Raw genomic sequence first — 27,304 nt, forward strand, 5'->3', positions numbered from 1 at the left:
TACATTTTAGCTTATAGTTTCTGAGTTGATCAGATATACCAATGATTGTTTAGTTTAGCTTCCACATTAGCATAGATACATAGATGGTGGCACCACAGCAAGATTCAAAAATCACACACACCAGAAGAGTTCCCCTTTGTAAGACATGAGTGGTATCCTGTATTGTGTACAGTAATATTTCCCCATTTAATAGAAACACACTTTATAGATACAACAGTGGTGTTTATGAGAATGAGTTGGCAGTGCAACTGAACTGCAGCGCTGAACATTCACTTTACTTCGGAATGCAGTTTGAAATCCAGGCATCCATCATAGCAAAAATATGGAAATATTAGATTACTGTTAAATGTTAAGTTTCTTTTATTTGTTTATTGATTCAAAGCATTTAGCTAATGCAGTTTATTAAACTTCCTCCAGTTTAAAAGTCAATCTCCTGACCACCAGCAGTTTATCACAAATGCATCAAACACAATTTTTGTTTTCCCAATTTTAAATGTTTTTCGTTTATTTATGGGACACCAGAGGTTGTTATGTAGAACATAAAGTTAAAAAGTTAAAAAGTACTAGGATCCCTAGTACTAAGGCTGTATGTGTGATAGGAATACCTTATCCTCTACATGCTTTCTTTGGGGAAAGATTATGTAACATCAGGTAGGTTTAGTCATTGATTGATTTCTCAGAATCAATTATCTTTTTCAGCTGTTGCTGTTGTATTTCTGTCTCCCATTGGGTGGCACTGGTTTTACTGTATTTAAGTTTAAGTCATTAATTTATTTCTTCTTCATCTGACTTGTTTGAGTAAATTTAGCTGACAGTGACTCAGACAATTTTAAATAGGACCTTGATATGAAATAATGCTGAGTAATTGGGTTCAACAGACTGTAAGTAAGAAAAATTACACACACACACAAGACATAAATGCATAGTTGTTGATTAGGAAGAAAATACATTTTTGTTTACAAATACAGGATTGTATATAAAGTAATGATATATATTTTTTAAAGAAGTCCAGCAATCATACGACACAATACACTTTATATGGAAATCAAACAAATAAACAGCAGTAACCATTCTACTTTTGTTAACATGTCAGCAAAAACATCAAGAGTACAATACAGATGCCTTCAGGCAGCCTGCTTTATGAGATTGGCCTGGGTGTCTCGCAGGATAATTGCTTCCTTTGGTGACATTTTGGAGCTTCTCCCAGATCCTCTGTGATTACAATAGAAAATGCAAATATGGGTAAATCTGTTTCTCTTTTTCTCTCTCTCTCTCTCTCTCTCTCTCTCTCTCTCTCTCTCTCTCTCTCTCTCTCTCTCTCTCTCTTTCTTCAAGTTTCTTCAGTCTCTTTTTTTGTTTGTTGAGTAAACCATGATGATAGACCTGCTGTAAGGGCCTGATCTAGAGCCCTCCTGTGTACTGTTTTGGGACATGCAGGGATATAATGCTGGAGCTTGATCTTACCTGTCCACCACGTCTTCTATTGTGTCAGGAAGGGGTGAGCCAAGTGTTTCTGGAAGAAATATTGCAGCCACTCCGCTAAGAATCGGAGCTCCTCCGTAGATTAAACCTGGAAGCCAAGGTATGTATTCGCCCGTGAGAAGCACCATAGGGGCCACCATGGCTCCTACACGAGCCATCATGGATACCCAGCCCATGCCATTCTGACTGAGAGAGAGAGAGAGAGAGAGAGAGAGAGAGAAAACAGCCATAACTACACTCTTCCTTTAAACCAGTGATTGTGGTGCTGGTAATAAAGTAGCAATGCATATGCGGACTGTTTTTATTTTACAAATTTGGGAAACATCTTAAAAATGGATTAGGTTAATTTGTTTTCAAAGGGCAATACTAGAAAAAACTGCTGAAAGTGTACAGGAGATACAGTATCACTGCCTGGCATAAAATATTAGAAAATTGACATTGAATTTAACTTAGTTAAGTAAATGTTCAAGTTTATGTTTCACAGATAACTGTGCAGTTATAGTTCAATATATAAAGAACGTACGATGGGGACAGGGGGTTTTAAGTTACTATAACTGACCTGGAAAAGATGCTTTAACACGGTATGCTTGTTGGCGTCACATCTCACATTTTAACACACATTTTACTGATTTGTGGAACATTTGACAGGAAAAGATGTGTGAATGTGTTTTGTAAATTTGTTTGTAAGTTGGTGTCACATTTGTTTTTTAAAAGATGCCTTCTACAAATTTTGTGATTTACATGCAAGGTTATGGTATGATCATTTTTGTCAACGAGAGAAGACAGCATATGAAGGCCAAAAAAGTTAATAGAACATATAGTTTGTGCTGCAAAACACCTAAGGGTGAAAGTTAAATTGATCAGAAAATGGACAGAACACAGTTTGTCAGACCATGATCCCCTGCTGCTGATAATATTGTCCCAATAAATCCATGAAAATGCATCCCCCAAAAATGCCCAGCCAGCCCCCATTTCTGTAGTTTGCAGTATTTTGGTATTGGTAGTTAAGTTATTTCTGTCTCAACACAAAGTAGCCCCAACTTAACCCCATGTGTGTATGTATTTGTTGCAGCCTATTTGTTAAATCAATTATATCTTCTTAATAAAACTGGAGTAGCCTGCAGACTTCTAAAGCAATGTCCACATTTCAAATTTTTCAGCGAATAGCAATTTACTCAGTCCAGTAGAGAAACATCTGGCTCATTCATAAATAGAGATTGGATTTCTTCAATAAACAAAATAAACTGAACTAAATACATTAATAAAAAAGATAAAATTCTGTAATAACATAAGGTAAATTTACCTAAAAAACTAACTAATTGACATTTATTTGTTGCCAAATAAGACTTACCGAACGATGGTTGGGTACAGTTCTCCAGAGTAAAGGTAGCAGCAGCTGAAGGAGGCAGCAAGGCAACCTTTACCCAGTACAGCCAGACAAGTCCGTGTAGTTGTTTTATCTGCACAGGAGTGGAACATTCATCAGATCACTCTGTTGTTTCTGTAGTAAAATATACAGCTTGGATGCATGTGTTTAAACCATGGATGTGTAATATGGTTTAAATATACCGTAAGGTACTAGCAGGTTGATCAAAATAGTGACTCCAGCGAGGATCAGAGCACCACATTGTGATGGACGTCGTCCAATAAAACTCATAGACACAGTTATGACGACTTTAGCAGGGATGTCAACAGCTCCGAAGATCACTTGGATTAAGTAGATATCCACCCCGAACTTTTGCAGATCCATAGCAAGACCATAGTAGGCAAAGCTCGTTGAAAACCTACGTATACAAAAACATGCACAATGTCATTTCAATTTCATAGAAGGTGCTTAGAAACTGCCCCTGAGTTTGCAGTGCAGGACATGTACCAGACAGCACTCAGGCAGACTGTTATTGTCCTCATTGTGGGTGTGCGGAACAGATCCAGGACAGAGTAGGAGCCCTGCGAACAGGACATCTCTTTCGTCATGGACTCTCGCAGCATCTAGTATGCAAAAAGAGAGTTTTCTCAGTTTCAAAATTATTGTATACACAATTACAAGCACAGATAGATGGTGCAATAACACAAACACACAAAGTTCCCTTACTTTAATGTCGATTTTTTCTCCCTCTTCACGCCGTCCGTTAAAATTGGCCACTCTTTTAAGGTTCTTGATAGCTTGTTCGGGCTTATTACTCATAACTAACCATCTTGAAGATTCATGAAACCACCTGTGTGAGATATTTGTTTAGTTTATTTGTTAATAGTACAATAACTTTATCTTTGATCACTAAATCTTTGCAACTTTAAACATTAATAAGTAATTCTGGTTGTAACCCAGACTTTTATTTGCAGTTCAATTGCAGTTCAATACTCGGCATCTCACCATGAGATGAGGAAGAAAACATAGAAGGGCAAGGACACAGCCAGGGTTAGCCACCTCCAGTCCCGGATGAAGTAGGCTATGACTGCCAGGATCAACTGTCCCACTGTGTAACTATAACCTGTTATTGTCCCCACCACAGTTCGCACACGAGTGGGGATCCACTCCACAACTTGAAATTGAAGAATCACAGAACAAGAGATATTTTGGTCCAATTAGTACTCTATCATCAGCATGCATGTTGACTGCATCCAGTTAAGTCATTCTACACTAACTGTACTCTATCCAGCTAAATATCTTACTGAGCGAGAAGGTGTTGAGTCCCAGGCCAGACAGAGCCATGCCACAGCCAAAGCGGAACACACAGTAGAGGGTGAAGGAGTTTGAGAAAGCAGCACATGTTCCCGACACTGCCATGAGCAGGTTAGAAATGAGCAGGAGGATGCGTCGACCATATCTAGGAGCCAGATGGATTTGGTCAGACTATATCAAATTATATGACTTGAATAAGTTGCTATTTTTTAGCAAAACTGCATGTACAAGAGTTAAGTCCTATGTGATATTCACTCATATTTAAAAGTTACATGCATGGTTGACTGAGCAAGATAACTTTCTTATTAGTAACAAAACCACACAATAAAGTAGGGATAAGATTAACCTTACCTGTCTGAAAGACCTCCAAAGACAACAGCTCCCACAAGCACACCTCCCATGTAGACTGTTTGTCCCATTTGCTTTAAAGAGCGCAGATCACACACCAAATGCCACTGACGAAAATGGAATACAATTTAACACGTGACAAAAAAACATATACACGTTAAAAGCAAAAAAAGATATATATTCCTACTGTACATCAGATATGATCGTTGAGCTCATATCAGTCATGTTATAGGTCCATCCGTCTCTGCATCCCTGCAGATCAACATCCAAACCTTCCTTAGTGTCTCCGTCCTCCCCTGAGCCGTCGCTCCCGTTCTTAGTCAGGAGATGCCACTGTGGAGTAACGTAACGCTGGCACTTCTGGGGCTTCCCTTTCTGGTCTTGCGGCACTGTGATCAGCAGCGTTTCCTCTGGGCTCAGCTGGGACTGAGACAGGTTTGTGTGTGCGTTGCAGTAGTGAGGAGGCACCGCAGCCACAAAGTTCTGCAGCAGGTTGTGACTGGCCATCAACAGGACAGGCATGCAGAGAAGCGTCACATGCAGGATCTGGAAGCGTCCTGTGCTCCCCACCTGCTCTAGGAGATCCCCAAAAGCCATAGTTTTGTACAAGCACAACTCCGCAAGATGACTTGATGTTAACGGCACTATAGATCCTGTTGTTGGTACGTACGTTGGTACGTACGATGTGCAAAAAATAATGTTCTAGCCCCTGTGAAAAATATTGGAGAAAACACCAGTTGCGAGAACTAGCCAGAGTATATTAAAGGTGTTATGTAATAATACCAATTGATAGACTTACTTGCTGAATTTAATCTTCTCGCATTACATAAAATATCTCCAAAATAAAATAAGAATGGGGACTCACAAAGTGTAGCACCTTAAAAATAACACATGATACATTCAATTTAAATAAAATCCTTGCAAAGTGTTCCAGAGAGGTCCTTAAAATAACCACAAAATCAAAAAAAGAAAAATGCTGTCTTGCTGCAGTGAGTCAACATTGGTAATCGGCGTTTAAAGTCCAACGGCTTTTCAGAAGTTTGGATTATTAGAAGTGCACTAATACCTCTGGAGGTATTAGTAGCTCGTTCACTGAACACTGAGGTAGAATGCAGAGTCCTTGCTGTGCAGGAACAATATCTTGTTGAAGTGTTTCAGTTAATGTGAGCTCCAGCATCAAGATTGTGCACGTGACTATGCTCAGCTCTTTGCCCTCTTTGCACTGAGACTGCCCTTTATTGGTTACTGAAGGATATGGTGATAGAGGGTCTCTGTGTGTATAGTGTCGCCCCTCTCTCTCTCTCTCTCTCTCTCTCTCTCTCTCTCTCTCTCTCTCTCTCTCTGTGTGTGTGTGTGTGTGTGTGTCACCTGTGCATGCCGTACACATGTGAGGTCAACCTAAAATAATTTTGTTTTATAGGTAAGTGTTTTCTTTGTCAGTTTCTTTAATGTTTTCTGTCACCATGTGAGTTTTCAACACCATGACCCTTGCCTTTCCTCTGTCACCTCGTGTTACGAAACAGATTGCAGTCAATAAGTGACTCTGTGATGACAATTCATTCAACAACAGTTGTATGTGTTCTGACTCAGTCAAGTTATGCTGACTTAGAGTTATACAACAGAACCAAGAATAAAAATAAAACAACTACAGCAATGCACTGCGATAATTTATATTTCTGTATTGTGTTTACAGAGTACATCTGAGAAAACAACGGAGACATTTCTGTCTGGGTTTTGCGTCCTTATAATTAGCTTTGAGGAATGTGCGTTTATGTAATGATCAGCATGAGATGTCAGACTGAATGAAGCCCCAGTTGCACCAAAGTAAAACAATAAACTTTCCGTTTTTTCAGCTGCCAGACTGGGATCAGGAAAAGATTTGTCCTTTTAAATCAGTTCTGCTTCAGGGTGTTTAGTAGTTTGAGCCCTAAAAGTATGGCTATTTGACAGAATATGTATGAACTACTTTTTTTTTAAAGAAAGGGAAGAGAAAAGATACACACAAAGTTGCATACAGACGTCCTGGGGGCTCTAGGCTTTTTGTGAAATTTGGACTACAAAAAAATAATAAAGTGGAGGGTTAGGGGTAAAAACAGACAAATGTTAAATCAGGATTCAGAGAGTTAAACCAGATACGTTTCGATGTTTCAAGTTTCATGGACCATATTTGTATATTCTGGGATTGAATGAGTAACCAACAACAAGAGAACATTGAGTACAGTACATGCAAAATACATGTTGGAATAGGATCAGGTGTTCTTTCATGTACTGTAGTAAGTCAGAGTGAGTGTTAAGAAATCTGCTCGGGCACATTATGAGCAACAAGTGGACAGAAATCAGACTGATTTGATGTGAATGAATTGACGCCATTGGAATTGCATTGCTTCACTCAGGCAGTCCCTTCTGTTAAACTGGCTGGAATACAGAGTTGTGCACGACTCATAGCTGTGTAATCAAAGAGGAAGACTTAGGGAGGACCTCCTGTAAAATATGAGAGTTATTGCACTACTGTAACTTTGTGGCTGAGTAAGCAGTCAACAGGGGACAGCAATAAAATAAGAAATATTTGAAATTTCATATTTAAAGAAATGTGTAACTCCACATTAAATGTTACAAATTAAATTTTACAAATCATCTCAGTGGTTCCCAATCTTTGTGGTCAGAGGTACCCCCACAGCCCTGTCAGATGAACTTACCCCTTCATCAGTACCCAATGTATCTTCTAAATGTATAACACTCATTACTGTATAAAAGTGGATATTATTAATATTTTCATACTTGCTGAACAGCCAATATTTAGGTTGGTTTGGTCATTAGTCATACAATACTATCTATCCACTTGGACTGAAGTAGAATGTTTCAACCATTTATCCATTACTTTTAGCTAACCATTTAAGCCGCTTATGCAATACTGCTAGCGAATCATTTCAACTGTTAAGTCTTAAGTCTTAAGTCTTACTTTTAGTTACCTGTTCAAACTTCCATGCTCACTTATATAGGGTTCAGGTGTCACAGCTGATATTCTCAAATCATTATTTATTTATTTTTTCAAATTAGTTAAGCTACTCCACCTTTCCTCCGGTTGGGAGGGAATCCCTGGCGGCGATTCCCAACCAGGAGGTACTTAGTGACTAGGTGTATATGGAAAGATTGAGGAGTAGCTCAACTAATTTAAAAAAGAATAGAAATTGAAACATCTAGCTTCTACCACTATACGTGGTAGTAGTAGCCTTTAAATTAAAACATCAAGCTTAAACTTATCAACTTAGCAATATCCACTTTTGTATAGGCTAAATAACAGTGTTAAAAACTGTTTTAAATCAGTTAAAAATGGACACATTTGGAACATGACTGCTGGTGATGAAGTACTTGAGCCCATCTAATATGGCTGAGGGGGTACATACAATAAAAAAGGTTGGGAACCACTATTCTAGAGTGCAAAACCACAAATGGCAACCTCATGGAAAAGTCAATTTTCTGATCATTTATGACCACCAACACACCTGAGCCCCTAGAAGCCTGTGTGTTAAGTAACTGTTGGGTACTAAGAATATTTTAAGGAAGTGAACTGCATTTTCCCGGCATATGTGACTCAACTTAACAACACCATCAACCCTTAACATTTGGAACATCTTAATGATAATGAATGACAAAACCGCTTTTATCAAGACACAGCTGTGAAGTGAAAAACTTGTTTGATGTCTCCATTATTACATTTCATTTCTGGGCTGAATACTGCAAGAGAATCATTCAAGAATCCATGTAGAGACTCACAAATAATCTACAGTGTGGGAATGTGCCAGTTAAACATTTAAAGGCTATGGTTTATTTTACTTCTGCAGTTATCTAAAGCTATTAGATGTTTGATGAGAGGTTGGACTTCAAACAGGTCCCTCATTTATGGTTCAGTAATCATTTACAGTACTTTAGTACTAATTGTATTTGATTAAGCAATCATTGGCTCATTGACAGCTGTGTTGCTCTCCATTCTAACCAGTCACATCACACTATCTCTATTACTCTGTTCATAATCTCATGCCACACATGTTGTTGATTTCATTCTTGATTCACCTTGATACTTAGTGATCTTGATTTTTTGAGACATTCTTATAAACACGAATTTGATCCCTGGCAGCAACCGCTCCTCCAACAGGCGACTCGAAGAACTTTATTTATCATTTTAAAAGCTTTCTATCCACAGTACAGACCACATGGGGATGTTTCCAGTTGTTTCAGTGACTGGAAAAAATTCACAATCCCCTAAATAGCAGGTGCACATTGAAAAATGTTAACAATAAATTCAAATAACCATAAACAAGAGGCACAGCCCTGAAAAATGTCATGATGAGCCTGGTAAACATCTGTGCCAACAAAACATAATTAAGGCTGTAAAACAACAACACAGTTGTATTTCTTTATGGTGATGTTGTTCATTCATTGTTAAGGAGTGAAGTCCCTGGGTGGATGCACTGTACTGCAACAAAACGTGATAACAGCTGGCATTCAGACTTACTTTACTCCTCTTACTGTGTCCCGTCACCAGCACAGTGGATAAGAATGCTGCCCTCACTGACATAGTGCCAAAGTCCTGTCTGCTGCTAAACTGGGTCTTGTGCTATTGGTGTTGTCTGCTGGGGCCACAGCCTTATCAAACACCTGTATGCCTCTTTTTTGTTTGTGTTGCACCACTGAACTCTGCTCTACATTGTTCCAGTATTTGCCTCATTTAAAGCTACCCATTGGTACCCATAAGCCCTTCCCAAGATTTCTTTCAGAATTTTAGCAGCCTACACTCAACATTTCTCAGCTGAGATGATTTTAGAGGAAGGGAAACCATTTGATGGTTATCTCACATACAGATAATGAAATGTGTTTATTGTCTTACTTAGGCTAATATTAACCTGTAATGAGGTTTATTCTGTATCTGAGGTCTATAGAGAAATTGGATGAATGTTGACTTAAAGGTCCCATGACATGGTGCTCTTTGGATGCTTTTATATAGACCTTAGTGGTCCCCTAATACTGTCTCTTTCCCGAAATTCAGCCTTGGTGCAGAATTACAGCCACTAGAGCCAGTCCCACAATGAGCTTTCCTTAGTATGTGCCATTTCTGTGTTTGTAGCTATTGAGGAGAAGAGAGGGGGGGCAAGGTGGAGGGTGGGGGTGTGGCCTTGACCAACTGTCACTTTACTCGTTTGAAAGCCATGATGTCTCTGTCTCTCATGGGTGGGCCAAATTATCTGGGCGGGCAAAGCAGAGAAAGGCGAGGTAACCTTGCTCCTTATGACCTCATAAAGGGAAGATTCCAGATTGGCCCATCTGAGCTTTCATTTTCTCAAAGGCAGAGCAGGATACCCAGGGTTCGGTTTACACCTATCGCCATTTCTAGCCACTGGGGGACCATAGGCAGGCTGGGGGAACACATATTAATGTTAAAAAACCTCATAAAGTGACATTTTCATGCCATGGGACCTTTAACACTTAGCTCAGGCAGTCTGCAGCTTGGTCACTGCTGTCCACAAATTTGACAAGAGATTTTCTTTTTTCTCTTTTGATTAAAGATTTCTTTTGGGCTTTTTATTTTATTAGCTAGTGATAGATTGACAGGAGAGCGGGGAGATAGAGGGGATGGCACACAGCAAAGGGTCACAGGTCAAATTCAAACCCAGGCCGCTGCTGTAATATAAATGTGTATTAAAATAGTCCTAACGTTCACTGTCACTGTTATGAGCCCAGTTTATAGGTCTGTAAGTGGATTTGTTTGCAACGTTGGCAAAATCAATCATTTACACCAAATAAAATATAGGCTACCAAAGTGCATTGACAGGGTTTGTAGACCATAGTTGAAATGGCCATTTATTGAGTGTGATGCCTGGAAATACAATTATTACCCAATAATAATTCTCTTTGCAAAAAAATGCATTATTAACTGATTGTGTTGATTTGCATTTTCCTGACAGTGGTCTCAACTTGTTTGATGTCTTCATTATTAAATTTCAGCTCCCTCGGGGCTGAATACTGCAAGATAATCATTCAAGAATGTCATGTCTCGTCTCTGTGTCAAGTTTGTGTTTTAGTTTGTTTCATGTTTTCTATGGAGGAAATATTTATTCATAATTCAAATTGAAAGTCCAAAGAGAAAACGAAGCAAGATCAAATTAAAAATATTATTATTATTTTTTTAATTTTCCATTGATCAAATTAAAAATATTATTATTTTTTTTTGAAATTTTCCATTTGGCTTTTCCATTTGGATTTAATATTTGGCTTTTGAATTTAAATTTAACATTGGCTTTTCCATTTGGATTTAATATTTGGCAGCAGGGGGAGCTGACTGCTGGGGAGCACACTGTTGAGGAGCATCTGTCTGCAGCTTGGCCACCAGGCTGGTTTATCCTCTTATTTCACATGATAGAAACTGATGATGTAGGCTAAACACAAACGACATTTCATGCAACAACAGTGAAGTTTTCATGTAGTTACTATAATTGGGCCCGTGTTAGTGAGGACTAGATTAGGACTGGATTTAAAGCTGATTCTGGTTTCCAACTTCGCCCCAGGTGTGTCTGTTTAAAACACGGACGGAGACAACTTCTCTCTTCTGATGTTTTATTTAATTAAGCAACAGTACAAACATGGGTGTGGGTAGCTCTGCTACGTGTGTTTGTGTGTTGTCAGATCTCGAGGACACACACACACACACACACACACACACACACACACACACACACACACACACACAATCTCAACCGGGTAGTCATCGTCCGAACTGCGACCTCTCCTTTTTCTTTCTCTCACTTTTTTCTCCGGGTGGTGGGTCAGTGTGAGGTGCGTGTCCGCGCTATTCTCCGACACGTACTCACAACAATCACTCCTGATTGACGGCCTTTTGTACAGCCTGTGTACTTTTTCGTTCATTTGATTTCCGATTTTGAAACGATATCCAAATTTGAAAAATGGGTCATTTTAAACCTTGTTAATATTGATGACAATGTGTTCAAACGGAAAACGTGTGTGAAATAGCAGATGGAAATTATAAAAAAGCAATCGATTCTATAGACTTATACACACATTTTAATTTCCGAGTTCCATCTACAAATACATCAAAGAAAATCGGATAACGAGATTGTTTTTCGTTTTCTGTTTTTTAATATCAAAACAAAAAACGAATAATGGGTTGTTTTCCGTTTTTTGTTTTCCTATTTACTAATGGTAATTGGGATACTGGCCGTTTTTCGTTTTAGTTTTTTTCCTTTCAAAACGAAAATCCGTTGGCCACCAAGTACACGGAAAACCCCCACACCAATGTTTGTACTGTTGCTTAATTAAATAAAACATCAAAAGAGAGAAGTTGTCTCCGTCCGTGTTTTAAACAGACACACCTGGGGCGAAGTTGGAAACCAGAATCAGCTTTAAATCCAGTCCTAATCTAGTCCTCACTAACACGGGCCCAATTATAGTAACTACATGAAAACTTCACTGGTGTTGCATGAAATGTCGTTTGTGTTTAGCCTACATCATCAGTTTCTATCATGTGAAATAAGAGGATAAACCAGCCTGATGGCCAAGCTGCAGACAGATGCTCCTCAACAGTGTGCGCCCCAGCAGTCAGCTCCCCCTGCTGTTCATAAGGTGCCTCTGCACCCCTTTCGTTTCAGACCCTCCCACCAGCCTTTGGGCCACGCCTCCTCATTTACATTGACATGTGTCAAGTCCAAATGAAAAGCCAATGTTAAATGTAAATTCAAAAGCCAAATATTAAATCCAAATGATAATCCAATGTTAAATTGAAATCGAAAAGCCAAATATTAAATCCAAATTAAAAGCCAATGTTAAATTTAAATTCAAAAGCCAAATATTAAATCCAAATGGAAAAGCCAAATGGAAAATTAAAAATAAAAATAATAATATTTTTAATTTGATCAATGGAAAATAAAAAAAATAATAATATTTTTAATTTGATCTCGCTTCGTTTTCTCTTTGGACTTTCAATTTCTCTTTGGACTTTCAATTTGAATTATGAATAAATATTTCCTCCATATTTGTCCTCCTTCCCGCCTGTGTGATTACCTGTCCCTGCCCTTATGTGTTGCACCTGCGTTTCATTGTCCCCCCTGTCTTGTGTTTTTAAGTTCAGTCTTACCCTTACCCCTGTGTGAGATCGTCTGTTTTCCTTGTGTGTAGCCTTCGAGCGTTTTTCCCTGTTTCCTGTGTTCCTGATTCCCTTGAATTTTTGACTACTGCTTGTTTTTTTCTGATTTCCCTTTGCCTGTCGTTACTTGGACACTGTTGCCTGTAAGTTTTATTAGTGCTCTTATAAAACCATTGATCTCCTACTTACCTGAGTTGAGCATTTGTGGGTCCATTTCCTGGTGTGCGTGATAAAGAATCCATGTACAGACTCACAAAGAATCTACAGTGTGGGAATGTGCCAGTTAAACAATTAAAGGCTATGGTTTATTTTACTTCTGGTTGGACTTCAAACAGGTCCCTCATTTATTCAGTATTTGCAATCATTTACTTTAGTACTCAAGTTGTATTTGATTTAGCATGGCTGTTAGGCCTCACATGGGTTGTGACTTTGCCCCTCAGCGTCTCATATTGACGCACAAGTCTAACTGACACAGACACAGAGAGACAGAAAGGATGAAGCTCTGCATTCACTCATCAGGCAATGTGGCACGTTCCGCATGTGGTTGTGTTTATTTGTACTTTAGCGCATAATCGCTGCAAAACAATAAGAAAAGAGTATTTTATATCTCTGATTAGTGCTTTGTACAGGGCTCCATCTCTTCATTTAGATGTGGAATGTATCTGTGTGTGTACTGTATGTGTGCATGACGGAAAGGTGTGTCAGATGTTTATATTGTATCATGTCTTGATGATTACCGGAGGTTAACCATACAGATGTTTTTTAATCTTGTGTTTTTTATGTTATATGTTGATTGTTTGGGCAGGCGATTCAAGAAAAATGTCTGTGTGAACAGACAAAAGTTTTATCTAATCTCTCTCTCTCTTATCTTATGTAGTCTATAGCTCACTCGACCAGGGGTCAACTTTGAACAGTCTGTCTACAAAAAGTAAAGCCATACTGACTAAATGTTCTACCTTTAAATAAATCATCTGGAAATAGCTGGCTTTCCCAGAAATAGAATGGGAACAGCTAGAAAAAGTCACCCAGGCTGTCATGGTATTTAAGATTTTTATTCAGAATGGGTCAGTGGACATACAAGAGTTTATATTTTTGAATAAAAAAATATTACCAATAAATTCACAAAGCCCACCACTAAATTCTTTATCCACTGTAACCTGATATTGGGAATCTGCAGGTATGAAGAACGTAAACTAAGCAAGAGCCAAGAGTTTGTGTAAGACACAATGTAGTAAAGTGGAAGCATTTAATGCTAATCCCTTTTAGACACAGGTTTTTTTGGGGGCTTTTACCAGACGCACAGTATCTACCATATGGGTTCTTAAGGCGTCCGTGTTGCGATACAAGCGGGGAAAGTTGGGGTGTTGTGCCATCATGTGGACAGTTTATTGCTTATCATCAGGGGCGGGGAGTTTCTCAAGTGTGGGCTCCATGCCCCAGATCTCACGAGCATACTGGGCAATGGTGCGATCACTGGAGAATTTGCCACATCCGGCAATGTTGTAAATCACCTTCTTGGTCCATTCCTTGGGGTTCTGATGAGTGGATGTAAATGATTGATAAAGTCAATCAGAGTAATAACATCAACAATTAATAGGATTAGTAGCTCTGAGTCCCCTTCCATTAGTGGTTATATTCATAATATACTAATTAAAGTTCTACTATAAATGCATAAAAGACCCACATGGTTTATGTGGCTTTTTAATGAACATACCTTGTAAAGAGCATTGACTTTCTCCTGGCATTTGATATAGTCTTCATAGTCAGCAAAGACCTTAAATCTGTGCATAAAAGATAATGCAATTATCTCAATGAACAAGCTATATAATGCAATGTGAATGCATAGTGTTTGTGTGTGTATGTTAGGTGTACTGAATGTTGGTGTGTATGCAAAAGACTGTGAGTTGTTTTCTCTTTTCAGGCACCAGCATGCAAGTTTATACACATTCTTATTTGTATGTATGTATGCATCTGTGCGCCTCAGGCTGGTAATATTAGGTGTGTCTTTACCTGTCATGATGCATCAGCATGTTGACAATTTCCTTAAACAGGTCAGGCTGCTTTGGGCTAAAGAAGCCTCCAGCAATCTGGTCAATAGCCTGTTTCAGCTCAGGCAGGCGGTTGTAGTACTCTTCAGCGTGGTAACTAAGCAGGACCAAAGATAAACAAAATGCACGTTCAGAAAAACAGAAGCACAAGCTTGTTGCTGTTGTAACTGGCTAATTAATGAAGGTGTAGTTGTCAGTGCCTATACATATATAGTATCAGCAGGTTCGACAAGGCTGCACCTTATAGTGTGAAAAATCTCAGCTTGGGTGGAAAAAACACTTGACGTGTGGTGAAATTGATCAATACCAAAACCTCTGTGAGAGAGCATGAAGCTGCTGGATTGTCAGAGCGCGTGGAGCTCACTACATTCATATCAAAATTTTCTTGACAGTTGGACTATCTTGGAGATATTTCACCAAATGAATCTGATAACAGGTAATTCACTCTGTTCTTATATGCAAAGACATTACATACTGTTGTGGCACAAATAAAAAGACAGGGATGAATTATTTTTAAGTTTTTAGAAAACATATTTGGGGACTTGCAGCTGTGTATCACCTTACTTAAATGTGAAAATCTGTGTGGTAAAGAGGCAATATCACACACTGAACAGGTTTTATTAGCTACAGAACAAAATATGTTTGAGGTAGAAGTGGAAAATGTAAATACGTTATGGAGGCCAGGGACGGGGCTAGAAGGGGGGCATGGGCCCCCAGTGAAATATGATTTCCCCCCCCCCCCAATCCATTGGGCTAGAGTCTGTCAATCTGACAATTGTGATTTCCCTTGGATCAGAATACTGTCACTTGTTCTGCCAATTTTCCCATCCCTTGTCACATGACCAATTAATGTTTCCATGATGACTATCCAAAATTCTGATACCATGGAACCAGCACTGGAACTGGTTGTTTTTTTTGTTTTTTTTTAAAGTGGCAGACTGAGCTCATAGAAAATGTGTATTGTATTAGGAAAACAAGTGAAATTAATAATGAATGTCATGTTTTATTTAGCAGAATTACATTGTGTTGTTCTATCCTATCCAATATTTCCTATATTTCTAAGCCCCTGGGCCCCCCTGACTGATTATTGGTCCCCCCTGTGCCACCCCACCTAAAAAATCCGCCCTGATGGAGGGTCATTCCTTACCCTTTCTTGTCAAGTGCATCAACGTCTTCCACCCTCATGCCGAAGATGAAAATGTTGTCCATGCCAGCCTCCTCGGCCATCTCAACATTGGCTCCATCCATGGTACCAATGGTTAGAGCACCATTCAACATAAACTTCATGTTGCCGGTGCCAGAGGCCTCAGTGCCAGCTGTGGAGATCTGCTCTGACAGGTCGGATGCGGGAATGACTGAAAATATGACAGAAGTAGAGGGTTGATGACTCTAATAAGCATTTTGCGTTAAAATAAAATAAGAAATACTGACTGGGCACAACTGCAGAGGAAGAAATGAGCAGGATGATGAGCACGAGAACAGATACAAAGAGAGAGGAAAAAAGAGTGGGAACAAGTCGATAATTTGGAAATTACCTCTCTCTGCCAGTGTGACTCTGTAATTCTCCAAAAAGATGACTTTGAGACGGTCCCCGACCACAGGATCATTGTTGACCACCTCGCCAATAGCTGTGATCAGCCGGATAATCATCTTGGCAGTGTGGTATCCAGGAGCAGCCTGCATGAAAGGAAAAGTTGGAGAAAGAGCGTTAAATGAATTAAACCTGAATTGTAAGGGTGCGTTTGTTTTTAAAGCCCAGTTGCTTGCTTAAACTACAAACCTTTCCTCCAATCATGACAGTTCTTGGAGTCCACTGCTTGTTAGGCTCCTTCTTGATACCTGGCGGAGATATGAAGCGATTACAGGACTTGCTGTAAGTGTGTGTGTCTATTCAGGCTCTGACACACACACACACACACACACACACACACACACACAATCTGCCCTGAAATCATTCTAAAAACCACAGTAGTATGTATTATTAGTATAGTTGAATTGAAAAGATTGCCCTTATGTGCTCTTACGGTTATAGTAGGTGATGATATGCAGACAGTTCAGCAGCTGTCTCTTGTATTCATGGATTCTCTTGACTTGTAGGTCAAACATGGAGTTTGGGTTGATCTTCACCTTATAGTGCTCCTCCAAGTGGACAGCAAACTTCATCTTGTTTTCCTACTTTATCCAAACAGTGACTTCATTACATAAAACACAAGTTCAACTTGTGTGGTTATTTGTATGTGCCAAATAAAGACACATTCTGAATCCTGGAAAAATAATTCTATAAGATACAATAGAGAAACACACAACAACATATGCAATGTGTCAAAAAACAAACTCCTTGACTTTCATATGTTGTGCAGAGGCAGCAGTAAAAGCTGTTACTGGAGGCTGTGATCACAGCTCTGCAGGTTGGTTCTGCTGCCTGATTGTATATACAGTAAAAACATGGACTAATCTGGGCATGTTACCATTAAAAGGCAATGACTGCTTTGTGCTATTGCCAGCTATAATAAAGGCTGACTATCTAATCACAAGTATCACCTAACTCACACATAACTGTAATTGCAAAGTTGAGATCAAATAATACTTCACCTGCTTCACTTTGGCAACATCACGAATGAAAGCCTCATCATTCACGTACTTGCAAAGACCCTTCAGCTGGTCGAGGTCACGGATGAAGTCCTCGCCGATTCTCTGTTAACAAAAATGCAAAAAGAGTAAATAAAAGCTACAGGTATTCACAATGTTGTTTGTGTAAAGTGTGCATGTTAAAACACAGCTAACCTCGGCGATGACCTCAGCCAGCCCGGGGTTGCACATGACCAACCAGCGGCGAGGAGTGATGCCGTTGGTCTTGTTTTGGAACTTATGTGGCTCCATTTCATAGAAGTCCTTGAAACTGCAGGCAGTGAAGCATCACATATATCAGAAAACACAGATGATGCAGTAGCCCATGAAATCATAAAGGCTTGGGGGTTAATGAAACAAATACTACAACATACATGTACTGTATTTCTGTGATTTACATTACATTACATTACATGTCATTTAGCTGACGCTTTTTCCAAAGCAACTTCCATTAAGTGCTTTCAACCCTGAAGTTGCAAACTCCAGACAACAAGTAGTAAGTGCAAGTACATTAGCTTTAAATAAGCAAAACTACAAAGAGCCATATGAAAGTGCAGCTTCAAGAAATATATATACATTTTTTTTTTTTTTATGTTTATCCGAGGTGTAGTTGGATAAACATTAAGCACTACCGAATATGACAAATGTTTATTGTAGGGACATACACAGTAGCTTTGAGGATGTCAGAGTGAATCTGGGCCACGCCGTTGACAGCATGGGAACCCACAATGCACAAATGGGCCATGTTGATCTTCTTTTGTCCGCCTTCCTCAATGAGGGACATGCGGCACAGACGATCATGATCACCAGGATACTTGGCAGCAACTCTCTGCAAAGTTAAAAAGATTCTGTTTTTATTTTTGCTTGCTGAATCGTAGATTTCTATTCCCTTACATATTAAAGTAGATCAACACGATTATTCTAGAAAAATATAAAATGAGCAGCAACAGGACAATTTCCATCAGTGTGTAATGAAACTCAGTGTATTGTTGAGCTACAGCTTGCAAATCCTGCCCACCCCTTCATGTCAGAAATATTTATCTGTCCATTCAGCAGGGACTTGGGCCATTCATTCTGACAGATGTTGCAATTAAAAGCAAATAAAAAACATTTTGTTCTTTGATGTACAGCCTTTAGGCCCTCATGCTAATCTTTAAAGTCATTCCTTGCATTTTAATAGGTTTTTCTGTGGTCTCTTCAGACAAAAAAAAAAAAAATATATATATATATATATATATATATCAGAGTTATTGTGCTTCTTGTTTATTCTGCATTTCTAGTCTCACGTTGTTTAATTTTAAAGTTTTTAAATTTTTTATTCTGTAAAAGTCCCACTTTAAAGTGCCCATATTATGAAAAAAATCACTTTTTCTGGGATTTGGGGTGTTATGTTGTGTCTCTGGTACTTCCACACACATACAAACTTTGAAAAAAATCCATCCATGCTGTTTAGAGTGAGATACGGTTTCTGAATGTGTCCTGCCTTCAGTCTCTGGGTGAGCTGTTCAAAATCGGCACGGCTTGTGACGTCACAAGCCGAAACGAGCAGGCTAACCGCAATCATTAGCTCGTAGCGTTAGCATGCTAACGCTATGGCTAACGCTAGCATGCTAACGCTAGTATGCTACCTCGTTCTCAATAGCAAAGCACTGCTACAACACACACAAGTTCACCATAATCTACAAAAGAACTACTTACATGTGCGCCCTCATTTAGAAGTCTCCCAGCTAATCCTGCCTTGTAACTGACCAAAGTTGTAGAAACAGCCTTTCTTTTACTGTCTATGGAGCTAGCTAGCTGACATGATCTACATCTGAGCTACTGGGCATGTGCAGTGCAATCGAAGATAGTACAGAAGAAGAAGAAGAAGAAAAGAGGTCTCACTCTGTAGCTAAAACAGAGACCAGCTGAAAAGAGGATCTGCAGCAGTGAGAGAGAGCACTGCAGTACAACACAAATATGGTGTTTTTTGAAAATTAAACCATGTAAACCTATTCTGGTACAACCTTAAAATACAATTATGAACCTGAAAATGAGCATAATATGGCTGCTTTAAAATGTTATCCTCACCAAAATTCGCTGACTGCACCAAGCGTTGACATCATCCATCTACCTTAACTTGTACATTGTGTTCAACCACGCAGATGAAAGTACTAAACTAAAACTACTAAAACACAGAGAACATAACCTCTGCTGCCATAAATACACATTGTATGCAACGCATTATGGAAATGATAACATGTTGCAATGTGCGGTACTAACCTCCAGGTGGCGACGGTTGATCTCATATATAATTTCCAGGTGACGAGGCAGCAGATAAGCAAACAGATCGACTGGCCAGCGCTCCAGAGCTTCAGGAAGGACGGTGTGATTGGTGTAGGCACAGGTCCGCACACAGATGTCCCATGCCTAAACACCAGGGAGAGGAAATACATACATTTACTGTGTAAGACATTATGATAATGGCGGTAAATAGTTTATCAACTAGGCTAAATTGTAAAAACACTGTAACATGAAGCAAAGCAAGAAAAGTATCTTAAACACTAAAATGTGTTTGAAAATATGTTGAAAATTTGAAAAATAAAACTATGAAGCTATGAGAAATTCAGTTTGGCTGTTACAGTGTTGCTCTTCCTCACCTTTTCCCATTCAAGTTTCTCCTCATCAACCAGAACCCTCATCAGCTCAGGAATAGCCATGGCTGGGTGAGTGTCATTCAGCTGGATGGCAACCTGAATATGCACAACAATATTAAATGTCAAAACAGAATTCTCCTAATACAATAAAACCCACCTACAGTACAACCTGTTCAACACACCGGCAAAGGCAATTTAACAAAAGCACAGAGAGAACATCAGAGGGGAATCTTTTCATTTGTGACACAAACTATTTTGTTGAGTTTTTCACCTCACCTTGTCAGGCAGTTTGCTGAAGTCTGTGCGAGCAATCTCCCTGGAGCCAAACTTAGAGACCTTGAAACGACGGATGATGTCTTGCAGGGTGGCAGACACCACAAAGTATTCCTGCTTCAGACGGAGCTCCTTTCCTTCAAAGAACTGAGGATAAACACACATATTTGTCTGTTTCTGCTCTGCAGGCAAACATGAATATGTTTTGTATTCATTAAACATATCCTTTAGCATATTAGTGACTTACTCATGCATGGACAACTAAAATCTTTTCATTTTAATGAAATAATTAACCCAACCTTATGTAACAAGAAAGTGGTAGCACAGGAGTAGATCTATATCAAATAGGCTACCTGTAGTAGGCTATAATTATCATGCAGTTATAATCATTTTAGCATAACATCAAACACCCATCTATAATATACAGTTGTATGCTAATGCAGTTAATGCAATTACATTTGTGTAAAGTTTCCTCCAACAATTTTTTGAGATAGCCTATTTATGGAAGCTGAATTCAGTTGTCTATGTTTTGACCCAGAGCAACCTTAAAAAAAAAAATAGAAATGACCACTGATGTGATTAAGGTATGGCATTAAAAATTGTCGGTTGCTGCTGTTATTTATCATTATTTACAATTGTGGGTCAGTGGCTGGATGTATTAGCCTATTGTATAGTTTTAAAATTATGTATTTTAATTGCGCTTGCTACAATCCGCATGCATGCACAGAGTCTTGCCCTGTGGCACGTTCAATCTCAAAATGGTGCGCACCGTTTTGCTACGGTTTCCTGATTGAACGACACGTTTCTTCGGAACGGCGTGTGCAACCATAGACTGTGTACAACCATAGGTGTGCAACGGGCTTAAAGTTATGTTTTCTCGTTTAGTGGGTGTGTCACAGGTGATACCCAATCAGCAGAGACGTGTATGTAAACCATAGACTATACAGTCTATGATGTAAACCCGTGGTTAAAAAGGCAGAGTGCTTGCGCACACAGGGTGTTCAACGCACCCCGTTTCAGTTTAACAAAAAAAAACTACGTTTTGTCGGGGCTGAACGTGCCCCCTGGCATTGAAAATGGATGGCACAGGTCTACTGCCCCTCTGCAATTTGTTTGGCTGTTTGCCAAATAGTCTACTCCTAGAAGTTTGTATTTCCTATAAAAGAAGATAGTAACTACGGTCACAATAAACTATGTGGATGATCTGTTGCAGGACAAATTTGAAAGTCAGCCGTGGTATATTGTTATAAACCAAACCTTTGGTTAAAATAATCTCAATTAACGTAGTGGTTCTCCAGGACAAAATGTGCTAACTGCTAACAAGCTATAGCTTGTCAGGGGTGAGAGAAGACGCTTCTTCTGCTTCCTGTGTGTTATTCGGAGGTGATGTCAAGAACATCTCAAGCATCTTTCTGAGAGGATTACCAAACATGAGAGCAGCAGGACTAACGCTGGGAGAGTGGGCTTCCTCAGAGCACATATACCTGTAGCTAGCAGTTACCCAAACTGCCAGTATACAAACAGGGAATTGAGCAATGTAACAGCAAGTTGAGTAGAACAGGTGTGTGCTCAGTCACCTGTTATCACCTGTGTGAAAATGTGTGGAAAATTAGAAATTCAATTTTGTCAAAATGTAAAATTCTGTTATTTTATGGTTTTGCAAAGTAGGCTAGTTCCAACTAAAAAAATCTATGGGTTTAGGCTGTTAAAATAAATAAGGAAACATGTAGGCCTATTTGTTACCAAACCCTGATGTGGTGTCTAGATATGAAACTGAGAAATGCCACATTGGATAAAATGGAACCTTTCTGATTTTTTATTAGTTAAAATTGTTGAAAATGTTTAATTTTGATGAACTATGAGTGAATCAACTAATTGTTAATGGGTTTTCTATATTGTTAAAAAACTGAGTGAACTGAATTCAAACAAAGCTGGAAGATCAGGCCCATGACTGTTTCTGCTCTCACTTGCACAGACATAAATTACCAGACCTGACATGAGTTATAGCTCGAGCTAGATGGTTATCTCCCAAATCCTCCCTCTTGAGCCTTCAGGAAGTCAGAACATGGTGGGCAGTTCTTATGTCAGCTATAAAAGACATCTTCAGAGGAAGCTAAAAAAGCACACAGTGGCTCTAGCTGAAGACAAAGGACTAGTGGAGGTCCAAATTATGGAAATCCACCTGAATTAAGATGAGCCCTACAGTCATACAGGAGCCATACAGTCGACAGCACCTATAACGTTCAACATCTCTTATATCTTCTTATTTTCTCTAATCCAGGTTTACATGTGCATGGGCCATCCTATGAGTGCAGTTCGGGTGGATGAAAAGGTAATGGACAAATTATCTTACGTTGTCGTTGGGATACAGCACACGGGAGATGTTCTCAGCCAAGTTTCTGTCCAAAACAGCTTGAATGTAGCCACCAACATTGACTGTAAAGGAAAACAAACATACATAAAACCCTTTCATTCAAGCTCATTTAACAGCTGTAGCATGATTTAAAATGTTTGATCTCTGCCAGACACATACAGTCTTTGAGGTTAAAATCGCAAGGCGCCTTCGCCGACCACAGCCTCATGGTGTTGACAACGTTGTTTCTGTAGCCAGGGATAGGGGTGTCATATGGCAAAGCCAGCACTACCTGTCAATACCATCACAGGAAGAGACATAAATAAATATATCATCTCAGAAGGTGTCTATTACTATTCATATTAATGTACTTCATAATCATATTTTCACCTGAGTGTCAACCCATTTGACACCATCGGGGTGATGCTCGGTCCTGCCATAGAAGTTCACTGGACGCATGTACTCAGGACGTGCCTTCTCCCAGGGGTTTCCATAGCGCAGCCAATCATCAGCCTCCTCAACCTGGATAATGATATATAATTATATTGAGGGGAGAAACACTCATTAGTGGCTTTTGAGCTGAGTCAGACCTAGAAAATGATAATGAACACAGGGTCACGATAATGATAAAGGAAAGAAATCCATCAGGTGATTCCAGGTGAAAAAGAGACAGTAGCAGCTATTCATGTGCCTTAAAACAAGAATATACATTTTTACATTTGTTTTTCATTTCTAACCTGCCAGCCATTGATGATTTTTTGATTGAAGATACCGAATTCATAGCGAATACCGTAACCATAGGCAGCCAGACCCAGTGAAGCCATAGAGTCCAGGAAACAGGCTGAGCACCAGAGACAGTACATGCAAAAAGCAAATCAACATTTGACAAGGTTTTACATAAAGTTATGCATTATTTATTTAGTCACTCAACAATAGTAAACTAGGCATGTCGCAATATGCAATGAATCAATTAATTGCATGATAAATAAAAATGAGCTCGATAATTTTTAAATGGAAATTATCGCGGTCGTAAAAATGTCCATTTTATTTATTGTTTTTGGTTGTGTTTGGTTTTTATTCCAGTGCATTTTTTGTTAACAGAGACTGAGAGTCCATTTTATTTATTGTTGGTGTATGGTTATTTTGTTCATTTATTGTGGATATTTAAAATGCCTTCCAGTTCCAGTGTTAAATATTATATAGAAATAAAAGTTGATTGATCTTTGAAAAGGTGTACCTGCATTATTATGCCATTATCATTATATTAGATGAAAATGGTCTCAGAACGACAATATCATTTATCGCAATAATTTCTGGGACAATTTATCATCCAGCAAAATTTGTTATCGAGACAGGCCTATGGTAAACATTATTTGAATTTATCAAATATGATGGGTGAAAAGATGCTCACCGGCAAGGCGTCCCAGGCCACCATTTCCCAAACCAGCATCTTCCTCCATGTCCTCCAGTTCCTCCATGTCCAGACCCAACTACAGAGGACAACAGAACACAACATGGACTCATGAAACAGTCCTTTTGAGATGCTGCTCCTTTTACAATGGTTGAGTAAAAGGACATTTTTATAAGAGATACAAATGAAGGGTCTTTGTCTTACCTGGTACATGGCCTCATCACAGGCGTTCTCCAGTGCGAGGTTCACCATGGTGTTTTGAAGGGCGCGGCCCATGTAGAACTCAAGGGAGATGTAGTACACGCGCTACAGTTTGAGTAGAAGGGGAGAAACAAATGAATATCAAATGATGTCTTATGAAGACTAACTGAGATATGTTTGTGTCAATAAATGATTAGGGTACAGAAAGGTCTCCCCAGTATCATGATGGGTACAAATCTGTGAAATCATATGCCAAATGTCATAATAACATCCACCTCAGTCTTTTAAAGAAATCTTCAAGTAAATAATTTAGCTTCATGGTTAGGAGTGCAAAGAAATGTGCCACCTGAGCTTATGTTTAGCCTTTGCCATTTAGTTGTTATTTTTTCCCCTCCTGACACGGAGGGGGCGGACACAGGCTTAGGAGGAGAGGCAGAGGTGGGAGAGGAGAAGGGACTGGGGGACAGATTGCTTTGGTTGTTACATAACACCAACATTTTGGCCTGGGCAAAAATAGCTCCTGTAGAGGTAGCTATAAAGGTCAGCCTGAGCCTGATACCCTTTCATTGTGGAGTTCAAGTCTGGAGTGAAGTGGTTTGGATAGATGTAAAATAATAATGAATACAACTGACAGAGCCATATCACTGAGTAGCTAACAGGATCTTTTGAATTATATATGACTGTATGTTCCAAATTGTATCAGACTTCAATCCCGCTTTCTTGTCATTATGCTGATTAGCTTTTTTTTTTTTTTTTCAAGAATGCATATGAGCATTGTGAAGAAAAAAATCTTGTTGGTGTAAATTTGCAGTACATGATCTTACATGCAGCACAAAACTCAGTCCTGATCTTGAATTTCCTCCCTCTTTAAGGTTAATGTTTAGACCTTTAAGGGATTCACCTTTCAGTCTAGAACACCGGAACAAGGTGATACATTAAGGAGGTCAGAAGGATTTTGAGTTAGAAGTTGCAGCCCACCGACATCTGATCAAACAGTTTCTGAATACTTGCTTAACGTGAGAAGTAAATGTCTCCCTACTGAGCTTAATATGTAAGGGCTTTGGCACTCAAGTTAAAGAACAATAACCCTGCAGAGTAAGCCGAGACGTGCAGGGAAATTTTCTTTTTTTCCATGTTAAGAAAAGAAAAATCATCCCCTTTATTCAGTAGAGATATTAATGATCTTGCAAGGAGATTTTTTTTTCCTGCAAAGCAAATGCAATTTCCACTGTCCTTCTGAACCTTCTGTTGTGATTACATACAGTTGTGTGTGATATTTTCCAGCAATGATTTGCAATTTTACTGCTTTATTCTAGTGACGTCAGCTTCCTATTGTTGTTTTAAGGTTCTTTCTGTAGCTGTTGCTGATATATAGCTTTTCTGATAGAGTATGTGGTTGCTTATATATAAACTTGGATGCCCTCAGAGGCACGTGCTCATATAACACAAGAAAGTCCTACAGTATGTGCTTCATGGTCAGACAGGATGGGAACAGAAGGTCATGGAGAGGTTTAATGTTTCAACACACTATAAGAACGGCAGCATACCAGCAGAGTGCTAAGAAGCCCCGATGAAGTTTAAATGCCATGACCTTACACTGATATCAGGCTGTTGAACGTACAGTTGAAGAATATAAATCCCTTGCTCTTATGAAAATGATTCATGGCCTTCTGATAAAATATGTGTGAAATGTGCAGAAGTTATTTTATGACGCAGTATAAGATTCAGCTTATGGCACAGAATTATAATAAAAACAATTAACTTAGTACCGGACAGGCAGTGAGGTCACAATGCAACAGACTTCCATAAATATCCGGAAGGTGTAAACCAGTTCTTAGATGAAATGTAGTTGCCAGTATTCCCCTGTTCTGTGTATGCGGAAAACTGTGATAGTGAAGTAAATGTAGCTTTCTTTATCACAAACACAACATGTGTTACTGTTCATGCCATTATTGGCATTAAAAGAGTAACACCTTTTGAGAAATGAGCCTATCAGTTAGTTAATAAATCTTTGTATTCATGGAAATTGATATTACTGTAAATCTTGGTGCTGTTATGACTTTCACTTACTTTGGGATCTTTCTCATAGTAGTGCTGCTGGGTTCTGATCCACCTGCCAATCAAGTGCTCCCGCACAGTGTTGGCAAGAGCAAAGTAGTAATCCCTTCTGGTAGCCACATTTCTGTCCTTGACCAGCGTAAAGTGGAGATGTCTGTTGAAATCTAGCTTCAATTGTGAAATGTTTTCAACGCCGGCGAGGCCTCGCACTGAAATCTGTTTCCTTCTATCATGGTCAGACAAGGGTTTAGACATGGTGGCACGAGTTGTAGCAGCTCAGGGCTCTGACTCTGGCAGAGTGTAAACAGTAAGACAGCAAGCACACACCACAGGCCCGAACACACAGCAAGAGAGCCGCCCACACCATAGGCTCAGGTTCAGCATTTTAAAGGCATCACTATAAATATTAAGTAGAGGGTGGAGCAGATTGTATAGATTAGGGAAAGGGTGGGGCATATGTTGAGGATAGAGGTTGGAACTTTTAAATGAAATATATAAGACTGGCAGCACTACATGGCATCTTAATTTACTGTACAAACAATCTGAATCTTACTATTTAGAAAATGTGTATTCTCTGTCATGCTTGTATTTCACCGTTACATAAAGGATGGATGTGGCATTTATAGAGCTGACAACCTACAATGGCTTGAGTGATCCGGCATTATTCATTATCATCATTAAAATAATAACATGACATCAAATCAGTAAATTATCTTTTTCTACTTCTCCACTGCCCGCATGTGAAAAGAATTATCTGATATTGTAGAAAGGAACACGTGCTGGTGATAATATCTGGCAGCTACAGAGGCTAACTTGTTTTTCTCTCTATAGTTGGCAGGGGTAGCTTGGCCAACAGATGGTAACGATATATTAGATCTTTTTTTTTTATGTATTTTGTTGCACCTAAAAAGAAAAGCACTGCAAACATCAGCTAATTTTCATATTGTAGTATGACACTATTAAGTGCGTTTATTTATAGAGCACTAAACACTCTAAACACAGCTTAGGCTGACCAAAGTGCTGTACAAAAAAGC

General features: G+C 39.1%; 2 protein-coding genes across 5 annotated transcripts; both read right to left on the reverse strand.

The window, feature by feature from the left end:
* Positions 1 to 472: 472 nt before the first annotated feature.
* On the reverse strand, positions 473 to 5,738 carry slc22a6l (solute carrier family 22 member 6, like). Of its 4 annotated transcripts, none has more exons than XR_004108596.2 (11): positions 5,310 to 5,737; positions 4,703 to 5,219; positions 4,514 to 4,617; positions 4,153 to 4,307; positions 3,854 to 4,022; positions 3,575 to 3,698; positions 3,356 to 3,471; positions 3,052 to 3,266; positions 2,834 to 2,942; positions 1,465 to 1,570; positions 473 to 1,212 (listed from the first exon to the last, which is right to left on the reverse strand). XR_004108596.2 is itself a non-coding variant. In XM_031319933.2 (11 exons), the coding sequence occupies exons 2-11, from the start codon at positions 5,105 to 5,107 to the stop codon at positions 1,125 to 1,127; spliced, it is 1,689 nt and encodes a 562-aa protein (XP_031175793.1). In that variant the 5' UTR covers positions 5,108 to 5,219; positions 5,310 to 5,736; the 3' UTR covers positions 473 to 1,124. The 4 variants fall into 4 exon arrangements, 3 of the variants coding, with proteins under 3 accessions (XP_031175793.1, XP_031175797.1, XP_031175796.1); XM_031319933.2 differs by having other exon boundaries at positions 1,465 to 1,668; positions 5,310 to 5,736; XM_031319936.2 differs by lacking the exon at positions 473 to 1,212 and adding an exon at positions 2,042 to 2,094 and having other exon boundaries at positions 1,531 to 1,668.
* A 7,962-nt stretch (positions 5,739 to 13,700) lies between these two features.
* On the reverse strand, positions 13,701 to 26,652 carry LOC116064922 (glycogen phosphorylase, muscle form-like). Its single transcript, XM_031320304.2, has 20 exons — positions 26,283 to 26,652; positions 24,216 to 24,317; positions 24,012 to 24,090; positions 23,338 to 23,441; positions 22,991 to 23,122; positions 22,781 to 22,892; positions 22,601 to 22,683; positions 20,251 to 20,394; positions 19,978 to 20,070; positions 19,601 to 19,747; positions 18,004 to 18,167; positions 17,495 to 17,609; positions 17,303 to 17,404; positions 16,735 to 16,882; positions 16,491 to 16,549; positions 16,246 to 16,387; positions 15,858 to 16,065; positions 14,673 to 14,807; positions 14,377 to 14,443; positions 13,701 to 14,197 (listed from the first exon to the last, which is right to left on the reverse strand). Exons 1-20 carry the CDS (start codon positions 26,523 to 26,525, stop codon positions 14,048 to 14,050), a joined length of 2,529 nt encoding a protein of 842 aa, XP_031176164.1. The 5' UTR covers positions 26,526 to 26,652; the 3' UTR covers positions 13,701 to 14,047.
* Positions 26,653 to 27,304: the final 652 nt, after the last annotated feature.

Source organism: Sander lucioperca, chromosome 13 (assembly GCF_008315115.2).
Source record: "Sander lucioperca isolate FBNREF2018 chromosome 13, SLUC_FBN_1.2, whole genome shotgun sequence".
NCBI classification, from domain to species: Eukaryota; Metazoa; Chordata; class Actinopteri; order Perciformes; family Percidae; genus Sander; species Sander lucioperca.

Coding starts and splice junctions, on each gene's coding strand:
- LOC116064922 (XM_031320304.2), bottom strand. CDS start 26,525: ATGTCTAAACCCTTGTCTGACCATGATAGAAGGAAACAGATTTCAGTG. Junction 23,123..23,337: donor AAATCATCAATGGCTGGCAG/GTTAGAAATGAA, acceptor ATCATTATCCAG/GTTGAGGAGGCTGATGATTG. Junction 18,168..19,600: donor TCAACCGTCGCCACCTGGAG/GTTAGTACCGCA, acceptor TTAACTTTGCAG/AGAGTTGCTGCCAAGTATCC.
- slc22a6l (XM_031319933.2), bottom strand. CDS start 5,107: ATGGCTTTTGGGGATCTCCTAGAGCAGGTGGGGAGCACAGGACGCTTC. Junction 4,618..4,702: donor GCTCAACGATCATATCTGAT/GTACAGTAGGAA, acceptor CATTTTCGTCAG/TGGCATTTGGTGTGTGATCT. Junction 4,308..4,513: donor TTTGGAGGTCTTTCAGACAG/GTAAGGTTAATC, acceptor TCTGGCTCCTAG/ATATGGTCGACGCATCCTCC.